Source organism: Schistocerca nitens, chromosome 2 (assembly GCF_023898315.1).
Source record: "Schistocerca nitens isolate TAMUIC-IGC-003100 chromosome 2, iqSchNite1.1, whole genome shotgun sequence".
In the NCBI taxonomy this organism is placed as follows: domain Eukaryota; kingdom Metazoa; phylum Arthropoda; class Insecta; order Orthoptera; family Acrididae; genus Schistocerca; species Schistocerca nitens.
Window position 1 is genome coordinate 72,955,182 of NC_064615.1, and position 14,674 is coordinate 72,969,855.

At 44.6% G+C, this 14,674-nt stretch overlaps 1 protein-coding gene across 1 annotated transcript in view; it reads left to right on the forward strand.

Moving 5' to 3' along the window:
• The window catches only part of LOC126235731 (L-threonine 3-dehydrogenase, mitochondrial), a 218,133-nt gene that overhangs the window by 94,407 nt on the left and 109,052 nt on the right, over positions 1-14,674 (forward strand). The window contains exons 2-3 of the mRNA XM_049944507.1: positions 1,598-1,777; positions 10,603-10,716. Coding sequence (XP_049800464.1) covers positions 1,609-1,777; positions 10,603-10,716 — 283 coding nt within the window. The 5' untranslated portion in view covers positions 1,598-1,608. The remainder of the gene's footprint in view (positions 1-1,597; positions 1,778-10,602; positions 10,717-14,674) is intronic.

Below are 14,674 nucleotides of genomic sequence, written 5' to 3' on the forward strand. Positions count from 1 at the left end.
GATCACTTTTGAATGAAACCATTCCACGGTCATATCGTGGTAGGTGTTCGGTTTTGATTTGACTGCCCGTTATACAGGGCAGCCTCTACCGTATACCATACTTAAAATTGCTACACCACGAAGATGACGTGCTACAGAAGCGAAATTAAACCGACAGGAAGAAGATGCTGTGATGTGCAAATGATTAGCTTTTCAGACCATTCACACAAGGTTGGCGCCGGTGGCGTCACCTACAACGTGTTGACATGAGGAAAGTTTCCAACCGATTTCTCATACACAAATAGCAGTCGACCGGCGTTGCCTGGTGAAACGTTGTTGTGATGCCTCGTGTAAGGAGGAGAAATGCGTACCATCACGTTTCCGAGTTTGATAAAGGCCGGATTGTAGCGTATCGCGATTGCGGTTTATCGTATCGCGACATTACTGCTCGCGTTGGTCTAGATCCAATGACTGTTAGCAGAATATCGAATCGGTGGGTTCAGGAGGGTAATATGGAACGCCGTGCTGGATCCCGACGGCCTCGTATCACTAGCAGTCTAGATGACAGGCATCTTATACGCATGGCTGTAACGGATCGTGCAGCCACATCTCGATCCCTAAGTTAACAGATGGGGACCTCTGCAAGACAACAAAAATCTGCACGAACAGTTCGACGTTGTTTGCAGCAGCATGGACTATCAGCTCGGAGACCATGTATGCGGTTACCCTTGACGCTGCATCACAGACAGGAGCGCCTGCGATGGTGTACTCAACGACGAACGTGGGTGCACGAATGGCAAAACGTCATTTTTTTGGATGAATCCAGGTTCTGTTTAGAGCATCATGGTTGGCGCATCCTCGTTTGGCGACATCGCGGTGAACGCACATTGGAAGCGTGTATTCGTTATCGCCATACTGGCGTATCACCCGGCATGATGGTATGGGGTGCCATTGGTTACACGTCTCAGTCACCTCTTGTTCGCATTGACGGCGCTTTGAACAGTGGACGTTACATTTCAGATGTATTACGACCCGTGGCTCTACCCTTCATTCGATCCCTGAGAAACCCTACATTTCAGCAGGATAATGCACGACCGCATGTTGCAGGTCCTGTACGGGCCTTTCTGGATACAGAAAATGTTCGACTACTGCCCTGGCCAGCGCATTCTCCAGATCTCTCACCAATTGAAAACGTCTGGTCAATGGTGGCCGAGCAACTGGCTCGTCACAATACGCCAGTCACTACTCTCGATGAACTGTGGTATCGTGTTGAAGCTGTATGGGATAGCTGTACCTGTACACGCCATCCAAGCTCTGTTTGACTCAATGCCCAGGCGTATCAAGGCCGTTATTACGGCCAGAGTTGGTTGTTCTGGGTACTGATTTCTCAGGATCTATGCACCCAAATTGGGTGAAAATGTAATCACATGTCAATTCTAATATAATATATTTGTCCAATGAATACCCGTTTATCATCTGCATTTCTTCTTGGCGTAGCAATTTTAATGGCCAGTAGTGTAGATGTAGGTGTGTAATCGTTCTGTCTTCATTCGTTCCTTGCTTCCTCCGGACAGACAGCAACCGGCAAGTAACGTGACTTTCGATGCAATGTCAACAGGAGAGGCCGTGATGTGGCTGGCTGGGCAGCTGGCGGCAGCGACGAACAGAGCGGCGAGGAGCTGCCGGAAGCTGCTGGGGGCGGCGGCGGCGACGGCGACTAGGAGGGAGCCGTCCAGAGGACAAGCCACCAGGGACTTGTGCTCTGCCGCCGGACACCCGCCACGTATCCTCATCACAGGTCAGTCGCCACTGCGTCTCCGTGTGCGTTACGTGTGTGTGCAAATGTTCGTTCACAAAACAAAATACACAAGTGCTGCCCCAGTCTAATTCTAGCACAAAGATGACTGATGTACACGCATTGACGTACAAGCATTATGACATTCCTCAACACAAGATTAAACGCCAACTGGTGCCACTGCGGGCACGTCACAAAGTAAGGAGAACATACAGAATGATTCAGCTGCCCCTCTACCAATGTCGTTTTATGCAACCTCATATGATAGGACAGTGTTGTTGGAAATTTCGCTTTGGAGCGGCGAAGCGCGTTGTCAAACTATCGCAGATTAATTGGTGAAGTAAACGAAGACATCTTATACCTATAGTAGAAATTTTGTTCATGAAGCTATTTTAGCACATTAACGCAGTGAGTCAGATATTAATAGCTTTCTCTTCCACACTTCTCATTTTGATATCACCTGTTAATTTCGTGCCGGTGGTGAAATACATTGTATAAGGCAACGTTTCTGAAGCATTTGCGAAAGATTAAGTATCATAAACGGAATAAACTTACAGAGACATCTAAAACCTGTATGACTTCACCGCTAATTACACAAAGAAAGACTGGAGACACTTGGATAACTACGGCTGAAGTACGACACATCTTGGTCCTAAAATACGAGGGGCGTTTAAAAAGTCCGTGCAAAGTGCGAGAGATGGCACCACCGTTGCGTATCGAGGTCATATTTAGTTAGTAGGATCTTTGGAAAGAACGCATACCAAGTTTCAGCCATATTGGTCTATTTCTTTGTGTTTGGCTTTCGTGTGGATCAAGGAAGTCGAGTGATCGTCAAAAAATGGAGAAAGAATTTCGTGTGGTGATTAAACTGTGGTGTCACCGCCAGACACCACACTTGCTAGGTGGTAGCCTTTAAATCGGCCGCGGTCCATTAGTATACGTCGGACCCGCGTGTCGCCACTGTCAGTGATTGCAGATCGAGCGCCGCCACACGGCAGGTCTAGAGAGACTTACTAGCACTCGCCCCAGTTGTACAGCCGACGTTCATAGCAAGGGTTCACTGACAAATACGCTCTCATTTGCCGAGACGATAGTTAGCATAGCCTTCAGCTACGTCATTGGCTACGACCTAGCAAGGCGCCATTACCAGTTATATTGAGCTTCTTATTACTGTACCGTCAGACCGATGTTCTACAGTTATGGAATATCCGTAAACCATATGATGTGTTGGCAGAAGAGCCAACACCGGATTGCTAGAGGAGGCCGAAATGCACGCGTTTAATTACACGCAGACTGGCGTGAAGTCTGGAACAGGACAATGTCTGGAGAATTGCAAATAAAGTACGTAGATGATGTAATACTTAACTTTCATCCATAATTGGAGTACATCGCTCTTGATGATACAAAAGTATAATAAGCTCAGTATAACTGGTAATGGCGCCTTGCTAGGTCGTAGCCAATGACGTAGCTGAAGGCTATGCTAACTATCGTCTCGGCAAATGAGAGCGTATTTGTCAGTGAACCCTTGCTATGAACGTCGGCTGTACAACTGGGGCGAGTGCTAGTAAGTCTCTCTAGACCTGCCGTGTGGCGGCGCTCGGTCTGCAATCACTGACAGTGGCGACACGCGGGTCCGACGTATACTAATGGACCGCGGCCGATTTAAAGGCTACCACCTAGCAAGTGTGGTGTCTGGCGGTGACACCACATAAACATTACTTTATGAAAGGCAAAACGCCTCAGGAGACTAAAGAGAAGCTTGATAAACATTATGGTGACGCTCCACTTTCGATTAGAACAGTTTATAAGTGGTTTCAAAGTTTTGGGAGTGGCCATATGGGCACAACTGATTCTGAAAGTTCTGGACGCCCTGTGGTGCTTACGACTCCAGAAGTCATTGATAAAATCCATTATACGGTGATGGATGACAGAAGAGTTAAGGTGCGTGAGATTGCTAGTGCTAGCGCTGTGGGCATCTGGAATGAACGGGTACATAATATTTTGCATAAACATTTCGACATGAGAAAGCTATCTGCTAGATGGGTTCCGCGATTGCTCACGCTTGACCAAAAACGGTATCGTGTGAAATGTTGCAAGGACAGTTTGCAGCTTTTCAGGAAGAATCCGCAGGACTTTAACCGTCGTTTTGTCACTGTGGATGAAATATGGATACATTACTATACTCCTAAACAATGGGTTACCAAGAGAGAATCTGCACCAAAAAAGGCGAAGACCAGTCCTTCGGGCCGGCCGCGGTGGTCTAGCGGTTCTAGGCGCTCAGTCCGGAGCCGCGCGACTGCTACGGTCGCAGGTTCGAATCCTGCCTCGGGCATGGATGTGTGTGGTGTCCTTAGGTTAGTTAGGTTTAAGTAGTTCTAAGTTCTAGGGGACTGATGACCATAGATGTTAAGTCCCATAGTGCTCAGAGCCATTTGAACCATTTTTGAACCAGTCCTTCGGCCAGAAACGTTATGGCGATTCTCTTTTGGGATTCGCAAGGGATAATCCTTATAGACTATCTCGAAAAGGGTAAAACTATTGCAGGTGCATATTATTCATTGTTATTGGACCGTTTGAAAACCGAGCTGCAAGAAAAACGCCGGCGATTGGACCGCAAAAAAGTTATTTTCCATCACAACAATGCACCAGCACACACCTCAGCAGTTGTGGCCGCAAAACTAATCGAAATAGGATTCCAACACGTTTCATATCCCCCTATTCTCCAGACGTGGCTCCCTCGGACTACTATTTGTCCCCCAATTTGAAGAAACGGCTGGCAGGACAAAGATTTTATTCAAACGAGGAGGTGATTGCAGCAACCAGTAGCTATTTTGCAGACTTGGACAATTCCTATTATTCGGAAGGGATCAAAAAATTAGAACAGCGTTGGACGAAGTGTATAAGTCTAAAAGGAGACTATGTCGAAAAATAATAAAGGTTTACCCCAAACACGTAAGTAGTTTTTATTTTTGCACGGTCTTTTCAAACGCCCCTCGTACCGTGCAATTCACGATCAACCCTCAAGTGTACGTCTTTTTGACAGTGCGATTCCGTTTATCCAAAGCTCTGAGAGGAAACTGATATCGATTATATGGCTGTCGTCTGTCTAGGTCCCATTCCTGTTACTGACGTAGTGCAGATTGCATAAAGCGACGTCGGTAGCGGCAGCTGAATCACCCCGCATAAGCAGAGCAGAGATGAATGGGGAATGAGTCCAGTGGTGGTACGAACCCAAATGAGAAAATCCACTGGCATAAGACAGATAAGCGATTTTGATGAAGGGTAGGATCTTACGGCCCAGCGCCTGAGAATGAGCACCTGATAAACGACGAAGCTGGTTGACTGTTCACGTGCTACTGCCGCAAGCATTTACAGGAAGTGGTTAACAGACCATTAAACCACTAGCACGTGGCAAGGTGTTGGCTGTCCATGTCTCGTTACATATCGTGGAGGTCAGAGGCCTGCCCGATCTGTGAAGCAGGATAGGCCGCGGTTTTTTGCCAGATCTGGCGACAGAGTACAATCCTGGTGCAGGCACAATTCTTTCTGAGCACATTGATGTTGAGCCCGGGGCTCCGCAGTGGACAACCCCTAACGTTGCCAAGCTGAGCTAACGAAATCGTCAATTACTATTGAACTGTATCACTGAGAATGGACCATGGCTCAATGAATTGTCGGATGAATTGAATAAGTCATTACACAGGGTGAATGGTGATGTCCAACACACAATCATCCAGGTGAATACGTGCTCGAAACATCCACCTCGCCACTGACACAAGTCGGTGGGGGAAGTGTTATGCTATAGGGGACAGTGGCCTGCGATTCCTGTGGTAGTTTCGAAGGCACAATGGCGGCTGTGGACTATGTGAGATTTATTGCATCCCTTCATGGTCGATGCCTTCCCCGTTCGCGATGGCATCTACCAGTAGGACCACTGTCCATGTACCACGACCATAATCGTGCTAATGTCCTGGACACCAAATTCAACTGATCTTGTTCGTTTCTCCCTATGTAGGTCGGCGTCAACAAAATACTTTCGCATTCGGAGGAGAAAGTTGGTTATTGAAATTTCGTGAGAACATTCCGCCACAAACCGCCTTGACGACCCCAAATCCTGTATATGTCAGTGATACTCTCTCCCCTATTTTGCGATAATACAAGACTTGCTGCTCTTCTTTGAACTTTCTCGATATACTACGTTAATCCAACCTGGTAAGGATCTCATACCGGACAGCAGCACTCCAGAAGAGGACAGACAAGCGTACTGTAGACAGTAAAAAAAATTAAATGAGTGTATGGCATTGTTGGCTGGGAGGCCCCATCCGTGGAAGTTCGGCCGCCGAGTGCAAGTCTTATTTCAGTCGACGCTGCATTGGGTGACTTGCGTGTCTGTGATGAGGATGAAATGATGATGACAACACAGCACCCAATCCAGAAGCGGAGAAAATCTACAACCCGGCCGGGTAACGAACCCGGCCCGTTCCATAGGAGGCGAGCACGTAACCATTCAGCTACGCAGACGGACTAGAGGCAGTCTCTTTAGTAGACCTGTTACATCGTTCTGCCAATAAAACGCAGTCTTTGGTTTGCCTTCCCCACAACATTTTCTTTGTGTTCTTTCCAATTTAAACCGTTCGTAATTGTAATTCCTAGCTATTTAGTTAAATTTGCTGCCTTTAGCTTTCATTGATTTATCGTGTAACCGAAGTTTAACGGATTCCTTTTACCACTCATGTGTATGACCTCACATTTTTCGTTATTTAGGGTCAACTGCCAATGTTAGCACCATACATATATCTTTTTTAAATCATTTTGCAATTTGTTTTGATCTTCTGATGTCTTTACTGGACGATAATCGGCAGCATCATCTGCAAATAACCTAAGACGGCTGCTGAGATTGTTTCCTAAATCGTTTATATAGATAAGGAACAGCAGAGGACCTATAATACTACCTTGGAGAAGGCCAGAAATCACTTCCGTTTTACTCGATGACTTTCCGTCAGTTACTACGAATTGTGATCTCCCTGACACGAAAACGCGAACCCAGTCACATAACGGAGACGATATTCCATTCACCTGATCTTAACCCAAAGGAACACATCTGGGACTGTATTAAAATGGCTCTGAGCACTATGGGACTTAACTGCTGAGGTCATCAGTCCCCTAGAACTTAGAACTACTTAAACCTAACGAACCTAAGGACATCACACACATCCATGCCCCAGGCAGGATTCGAACCTGCGACCGTAGCGGTCACGCGGTTCCAGACTGTAGCGCCTAGAACCGCTCGGCCACTCCGGCCGGCGGACTCTCTATTAGGTGCCACCTCTGTGGACCTGAAATTCGCGGGAGTTGCGTGACCTGTGCGTAGACATTTAGTGCCACTTCACCTGTAGGAACCTACTCAGGATCGTAGAGCCCAAGTGACGTAGAATCGCTGCTGGATTTGCAGTCCAAAAGGCGATTAATGCGCTATTAAGTAGGTGATCGCTATGTTTTGACTCTTCGGAGTAGATATTAGTCTCAATGAAAACGAGAAACAGCTGATATCACTAAAAATAAAAAAAGGCACTGTGGTCAATTTAGAATTCGTGTCATGTGCAATTTGTAATTTGTAGCTCATTTAGCTGCTATTTTAAACATAATATACCGTATATCTCTTAACCAAAAAACTATAACCAATGAGTGGAAGAAACTAAAAGTCACTCCTCAACAAGTGGCAGCCCGCATCTCGTGGTCGTGCGGTAGCGTTCTCGCTTCCCACGCCCGGGTTCCCGGGTTCGATTCCCGGCGGGGTCAGGGATTTTCTCTGCCTCGTGATGGCTGGGTGTTGCGTGCTGTCCTTAGGTTAGTTAGGTTTAAGTAATTCTAAGTTCTAGGGGATTTATGACCACAGCAGTTGAGTCCCATAGTGCTCAGAGCCATTTTGAACCAACAAGTGGCAGAAGCGATCCACAGAACTTCAGTCCAAACCCATTGACGATCGTCTGCTTTACAATCCTAGAAAGTATTCTAAGCTATAACATAATGACATATCTCGAACAGAATGACCTCCTCCGTGCCAATCACCATGGATGTCGAAAACATCGGTCATGAGAAACCTAACTCGCACTCTTTTCACGTGACATCTCGAACGCCGTGGAGCAACGAAGTCAAATGGGTACAGTATTTCTCGGCTTCCGAAAGGCATTTGACTCAGTATCACACCAACTTTCATTAACAAAAGAACGATTGTACGGGGCGTCAAGGAAAAGTGTTTCACTGTGTTCAAAAGTTTTGATGCGGAGGACACAGCATTTTTTTTTCGATGGAGAGTTATCGACACAAGTATAAGTAATTTAAGGCGTTTCTTAAGATAGTGTAATGGTACCCTTGCTGTTCATGTTGTATATTAAAGACCTGCAGACAATATTAATAGTAACCTAAGACGTTTTGCAGATGATGCAGTTATCTATAGTGAAGTAATATTTGAAAAAGCTGCATAATATCCAATCAGATCTTGATAAGATTCCAAACTGGTGCAAATATTGGCAACTTACTTTAAAAATGCTTAAATGTAACATTATGCACCACGCAAAATGAAAAAAACGTAGTATCCTATGACTACAACCTCAATGAATCACAATTAGAATCAGTCAGCTCATAAAAATATCTGCACGTAATATAGGGTGGCGCTACATACTGTATGTGTTAGAAAGCTTTTGTCTACTACGACATAAAATGGGGTAATCGACAGTGGCTGCTGCTGTCTAAGAGCACAAGACCATGTGAACATCTCACTTCTGACACCGTGCGGATTTACTGTTTATTTTTCTTTGTCTGCTGTCAAACATAACATAGATGCGTTGATCTGAAACATACGCCACTTGAATCTACCACGGTGCGCTAAATTGCTATTCCTCTAGACACTATGAAACTCGGCATCTGAGTCACGAGCCCATCTTCACTTCAGCACGTTTTAACGAGCTGTTGCACATCCGCAACTGGAACGATGAAACTGCTTTTATGGATCAAATACATACGGATGTGATAGGCAACGTGCATAGTTGATGGTGCGCTCATCTAGCCCTCACCACTCACCAACAAGTTTACGTTAATGCCACTAGGTGGTAGCACACTACAACAGACGTTTATCCCCATTCGGTTGGCATAAATCCCGCTAGATGATAGCACACTCCTCACATATGCCAATTCACTCACAATTTGGTTAGATTAGATCGGACCTCAGTATATGCTATAGTACTTACAGTGGATCCTGTTGCAGTTTGGATTTCCTGTATGATGGTCTCGATAGATGTCTGGCTATTACACATTACAACCCTCTTCAACTGTCGGCGGTCTCTGTCAGTCAACAGCCGAGGTCGGCCTGTACGCTTTTTTGCTGTACGTGTCCTTTCACGTTTCCACTTCACTATCACATCGGAAACAGTGAACCTAGGGATGTTTATGAGTGTGGAAATGTCGTGTACAGATGTATGACACAAGTGACACCCAGTCACCTGACCACATTAGAAGTCCGTGAGTTCCGCGGTGCGCCCCATTCTGCCCTCTCACGATGTCTAATGACTGCTGATTTGGAGTACCTGGCAGTTGGTGACAGCACAATGCACCTAATATGAAAACGTATGTGTTTGGGGCTGTCCGGATACTTTTGATCACATAGTGTATATTCACAAGTCATGGCGAAGAATCCGTCTCTGAGTTGGCCGGATCGTTATAGCGCCCAAAAATAGGGAATTTTGTTTATACACTGGTCTGCAAGCTGAGAGTTTCCCTGAATTCGGAGTATAGTTGATTCCACCGTAACAGATATACTTGAGCAGGAAAAGATATATAAGTTGGGACAGTGGTCAAGTGATATAACAGTTGTGTTACGATCACAGTCACCTTCTGCGTTCGTGTAATCGAATCCCATTAGTTGCACAGGTCTTTTACTCTTTCGCAAGACAGTAAAAAATTTCGCAAAATTTGAAATTAAAACAAATTTGTTTGTGTGTGAACGAGAAAGGTGATTTGCGTACGTGCCTACTAATTCTGACGTCAAGTGTTTGATCCTCAGTGTAGCTATATGTTTTTTTTGTGTTTTTTCTACGTTTTTCTCATAAAATATGAAATCTTTACTGCTGTGATGCAGTTGAACACATATCTTGCATGGAGTGTAGACTTTTAAGGAAGTGAAACGTGAGAGACATACAGATCAGACAAGAACAGAATAGAAGCTTTTCAGATGTTGCTCTGCTGAAGACTGCTGTAGTTTAAAAGGGTAGATGGCATAACTAATGAGAAGAGGAGAAGAGAAACGTATGCAGAATATTATTAAAAGGAGAGAGCGGTTGGAAGGACACATAATGTTGCACAAAGGAATAATCAATTTGGTAATTGAGGAAAGTGTGGGTGGAAAAAAATGTAGAGGGAGGCCAAGACTTGATGCAGTAATCAGGTACAAATGGATGCAGGTTGCACTACTTGAGTAGGATAGACTAGAGAAGGGAGCTGCTTCAAAACAGTCTGTGGACTGATGACCATAACAACAACATATAAATTGCATATTAACTAGTAAGTTTCCAACACGCCAAGTTCGAAAAGAAAATCTTCGTCTGGAACAGCGTTTTTTACTTATGCCGTGTTACGCGTTCTACCGTACAGTTTGGTTAAGTATCATCTTATTTGACACGTAGTTATTTGAACTATCATTGTGTATACAATTTTCCTCGATTATGGAAATCAGTCTCTGACAGAACGCCACTAAAGGTCGAGGCTTGTTCGTACACTTTACAGAGACGAAGCTAGTGTTCGCGCCATACGTATTACGTCCATTTCTCTTGCAGGGGGGCTGGGTCAGCTAGGCACCGAGCTGGCCAAGTTCCTGAGGAGCAAGTACGGCACGGAGAACGTCATCCTCTCCGACATCATAAAGGCCAGCGACGATGTCGCCAAAAGCGGTGAGTCCACAAGCAGTCTCAAAACTGCCTCTACTTACATTGTTAGAGAGAAAATCCTTAAAATACAAGGTGTACATGCCAAATCAATACAAAAAAATAATCAGGTCATTTCATTTAAAACAAGGGCTGATTAATAAACTAAGATTTTTTCGAAGATGTTCATGACTTCATTTCGATGTTTACACGTTATTTTTTAAAATGCTCCTCTCCTACTAGAATGTTTTTAATAGTGTCTCTGTCAATGTTCGAGCACATGGTCCAGGCTATACTTTCTCAAGTTCTCGAGAACTGCCGCACTTTTCTTGAGCGCTGCTTCAGAGTTCTTAAATCGAATGCCCCGAAGCTTTGCCTTCAGTGATGGGAATCAAAAATAAAATAAAAAATATCCAAAAACGCACCCCCTCCAACAGCAAAGAGACGCAAAACAGCGTTTTGTTCGCGAATCAAAAGACGTTACATCCAACGGGTATAACACGGATCATTTAGCGTTGATCATGCGCAATCGTAAAGACACCGCCACATAAAATATTTATCAGCACTTCCCTGCGCTTACGTATTGTTATCCGACGATCCTCAAGGACAATCACAACAGCTATGTTGGTGTTGACTTCTGTCACAGTAGAAGCCAGAAACACCAGGCCCCACCTTGCTTAACACAGACAAGTCGGTCTTCTTTGAAGTCGTTGGACCAGCTAAACACAGCTTCACGAGATAGTGTATCTTCACCGTAGGCTTGCTTCACTTTTTTGTAAGTGTTAGTGGCTGTATGATTCAAACGAGCACAGAATTTTATTGTGCCTTATTGCCCCTCTCGCGTCCCCTCCATTGTTTGGTATGCGAAATGTAAAAAGCGTCTGCAAAATAGAGCATTACCACCAACGTACCAAAACGAGAGTGCTGCCGCCTGTGGACATTATAAATAAAACCCCGCTATTTTCAAATATTAGTGGTACAGACAGGAAACTATCACGGAAACTAAATGAAAAAATCAGCTGTTGATCAGACAGCGTACAGGGTGCGGCGTTTAAGTCTGGGCAAATGAAACCTTTTGTAAAAAACAAATTTATTAAAACAAAATACAAATGAAAATGAAAATCATTTAACATATAAGTTGTGGTGTCTCTCAAGAGCAACATTACTCGACGTAACCCCCTTCAGCCGCAATGACCGCCTCCAGTCTTGTCCTAAAGCGATCGCACGCACTCCTTAAAACAGCGCTCTCCATATTCGCGGAAGCTGCCTCGATAGCGGTGCGTAGACATGCGATATTGGGGTGCGTCTTATTGATAACTCTTTCGACTACGCTTCAAACATAGCAGTCGAGGGGGTTCAAATCCGGGTTATTCGGGAGCCAGAACTCCTTTGACCAGAACACGTCAACGTCATCCGAGAGCCAGTTTTGGACTAAATGGTTCGTATGAGGTCCTCCTCTGCCATCCGAGGCATTGATCGCTCACTGATATTCAATAATGACGCCAATTTCCCCAGTGATTACCCCGGGTCCTCCGAAATCTCCGCCTGAGACTTTTCGATGACTGCCGCAGTTCGTAACTCGCCTTTCCTCAAGTAAGGTTTCCTCGCCGGGTTAGCGGAACCTTCCCCAGACTTCTCCGAAGCTTTATTCTTGGCCACAACGTAAACAGGTGATCTCGGATACCCGAAGAATCGAACGATTTCAGTGGGCGAACGGCCAGCGCGAAGACTTTCGATAACCGCGGCTCTTCTGTTGTCCTCCGCACTTGTCCGTAACATCTCGGCCATTTTGAGGTTCTGACTGTTTACTACATGACATGGCTTTCGCGAACGCCAATCGCGACCTTCGACGGAACTACGATATGGAGGTAAATTCAAATTGAAATTTGTCCGGATTTAAGCGCCGCACCCTATTACCTGCCATTTGGTTTTGTCTGTAGATTTCGTATGTAACATTGTATTGACGAATGGCTAAATTACGTAATGAAATGAAACATCTGCAGTCGTTCTTTCGATGTAATAACATAGCAACCAGTTTCGGTGACTCAGTACACAATTTTCAGGCCTTAACTGACGCTGAGCAGGTGATCTCAAATCGTATACACGAGTACATCAGTGGCCAACATCTACGAACTGGCTTCCGTAGACTTCAGTAACAGCGATGTTGCGTCTGCAGCCATTAATTACCAAGTTGATAGTTGATGGTTGCAGACAACATCGCTGTTACTGTAGAATGGCTCTGAGCACTATGGGACTTAACATCTATGGTCATCAGTCCCCTAGAACTTAGAACTACTTAAACCTAACTAACCTAAGGACATCACACACATCCATGCCCGAGGCAGGATTCGAACGCCTAGAACCCCTAGGCCTCCGAGGCCAGCTTACTGTAGTCTACGGAAGGCAGTTCGTAGATGTTGGCCACTGATGTGATCGTGTATAACATTGGAGTTCACCCTCTCATTGTCAGTTAAGGTCTGAAGATGATGTATTGAGTCACCGAAACTGGTTGCTATATAATAAATAATATTGAAAAAAAAAGGCTGCAAGTGTTTCATTTTATTGCATAAGTGAACGTCCCATAAACATTTAATCAGAAGAAAGGACATACAAAAAAATAGCTAAATTATTCTATTCTCGTACATTTCTTTTGAACTTTTTACAACTTATTCTACCAGCCTCTCTCTTTCCTAGCGCTTTACAAGTTATACTGTTCCGGGGTATTCATGAGTTGACAAATTTATTTTATTTTAACTTTGTGGCTGGATGGCCTCCCCGTCGCCCACTGTATTCAATAAACCTATGAAAGGGAACTCGAGTGCACCATTTTTTGTGCGAATCGAGTAAACTTCGTCCCTTGTGTTACCATATTTAACTGTTTCATTGTCGTATTTTCTGAGGCGCAGATCGCTGTCCAGGCCGGCATTTACCTCAACGACCATGGGAAACTGGCTAACTCCACACACTTGCTGGCCGATGTAGCTGATCAACAGCGTTTAATCCGCCTCAAGGTTTCGGCCGTGGCTGGCTCACCTCCCAGACCAGCGAGGTAGCGCACTGCGTATTAAGCTGTACGATCAGGCTTCGAACTACTCCACTATGACAAGATATAATAAGAAATTAATATTTCGTAACATTTTCTTCGTATCTGCGTAGTGATTACTTGTCTATCTAGAGAGGCACTGATAGGTTAGCACTGACAAACAACAAGAAATACTTTGAAACTTCCTGGCAGATTAAAACTGTGTGCCGGACCGAGACTCAAACTCGGGACCTTTGCCTTTCGCGGGCAAGTGCTGCAGAGTTAAAATCTCATTCTGAAGAAATACTTTACACCATGAGTATTCTTCTGGCATAAACTAATACAACCACGTGCTTCTTTCATTCGACCGATTTTGTTGAATAGACTGCATTACCTCATTTTATAAGTGCCTCACAGAAACTACTACCTGATCATTTTAAGAGCAGTAGTACTGTTCATTTATTTCATCTTTATGTAGTTCTGCCATATGTCGTCTTTTAATAATCATGTTTCCCAAAACATGCTTTTAAACATGAAGGTACTATATTGTATTGTCTACATTTAAGCGAGTGTCCCAAAATATGGGACAAAATGAAAGAAATGATTGTTCATCTCTCCCTGAACAGCTTACCAAGACCCCTCAAGCGAACAATCCCTGGATTTCGAACAATACTCTACTACTCATCGAAGAACGGAGCACACTAAAGAAATGTGACATAGAAACCGCTCAAGATGAAGAAGCATACAAAGAACTTCGCTGCAAAATACAGCGCAGCTGCCGAATTGACAACACACTGTATCTCACCACTATTTGTGATGACATAGAACATCAAAAACTAAATGAAGGTATAGATGGCACTGTTATTAGTGACAAGCAATTAGCAATAGCTAGGTGGAAACAACAATGTGAAACTCTGTATTGCAAAGGAACCAACATCGAAGAAGAGAACATTTGTATGGAAT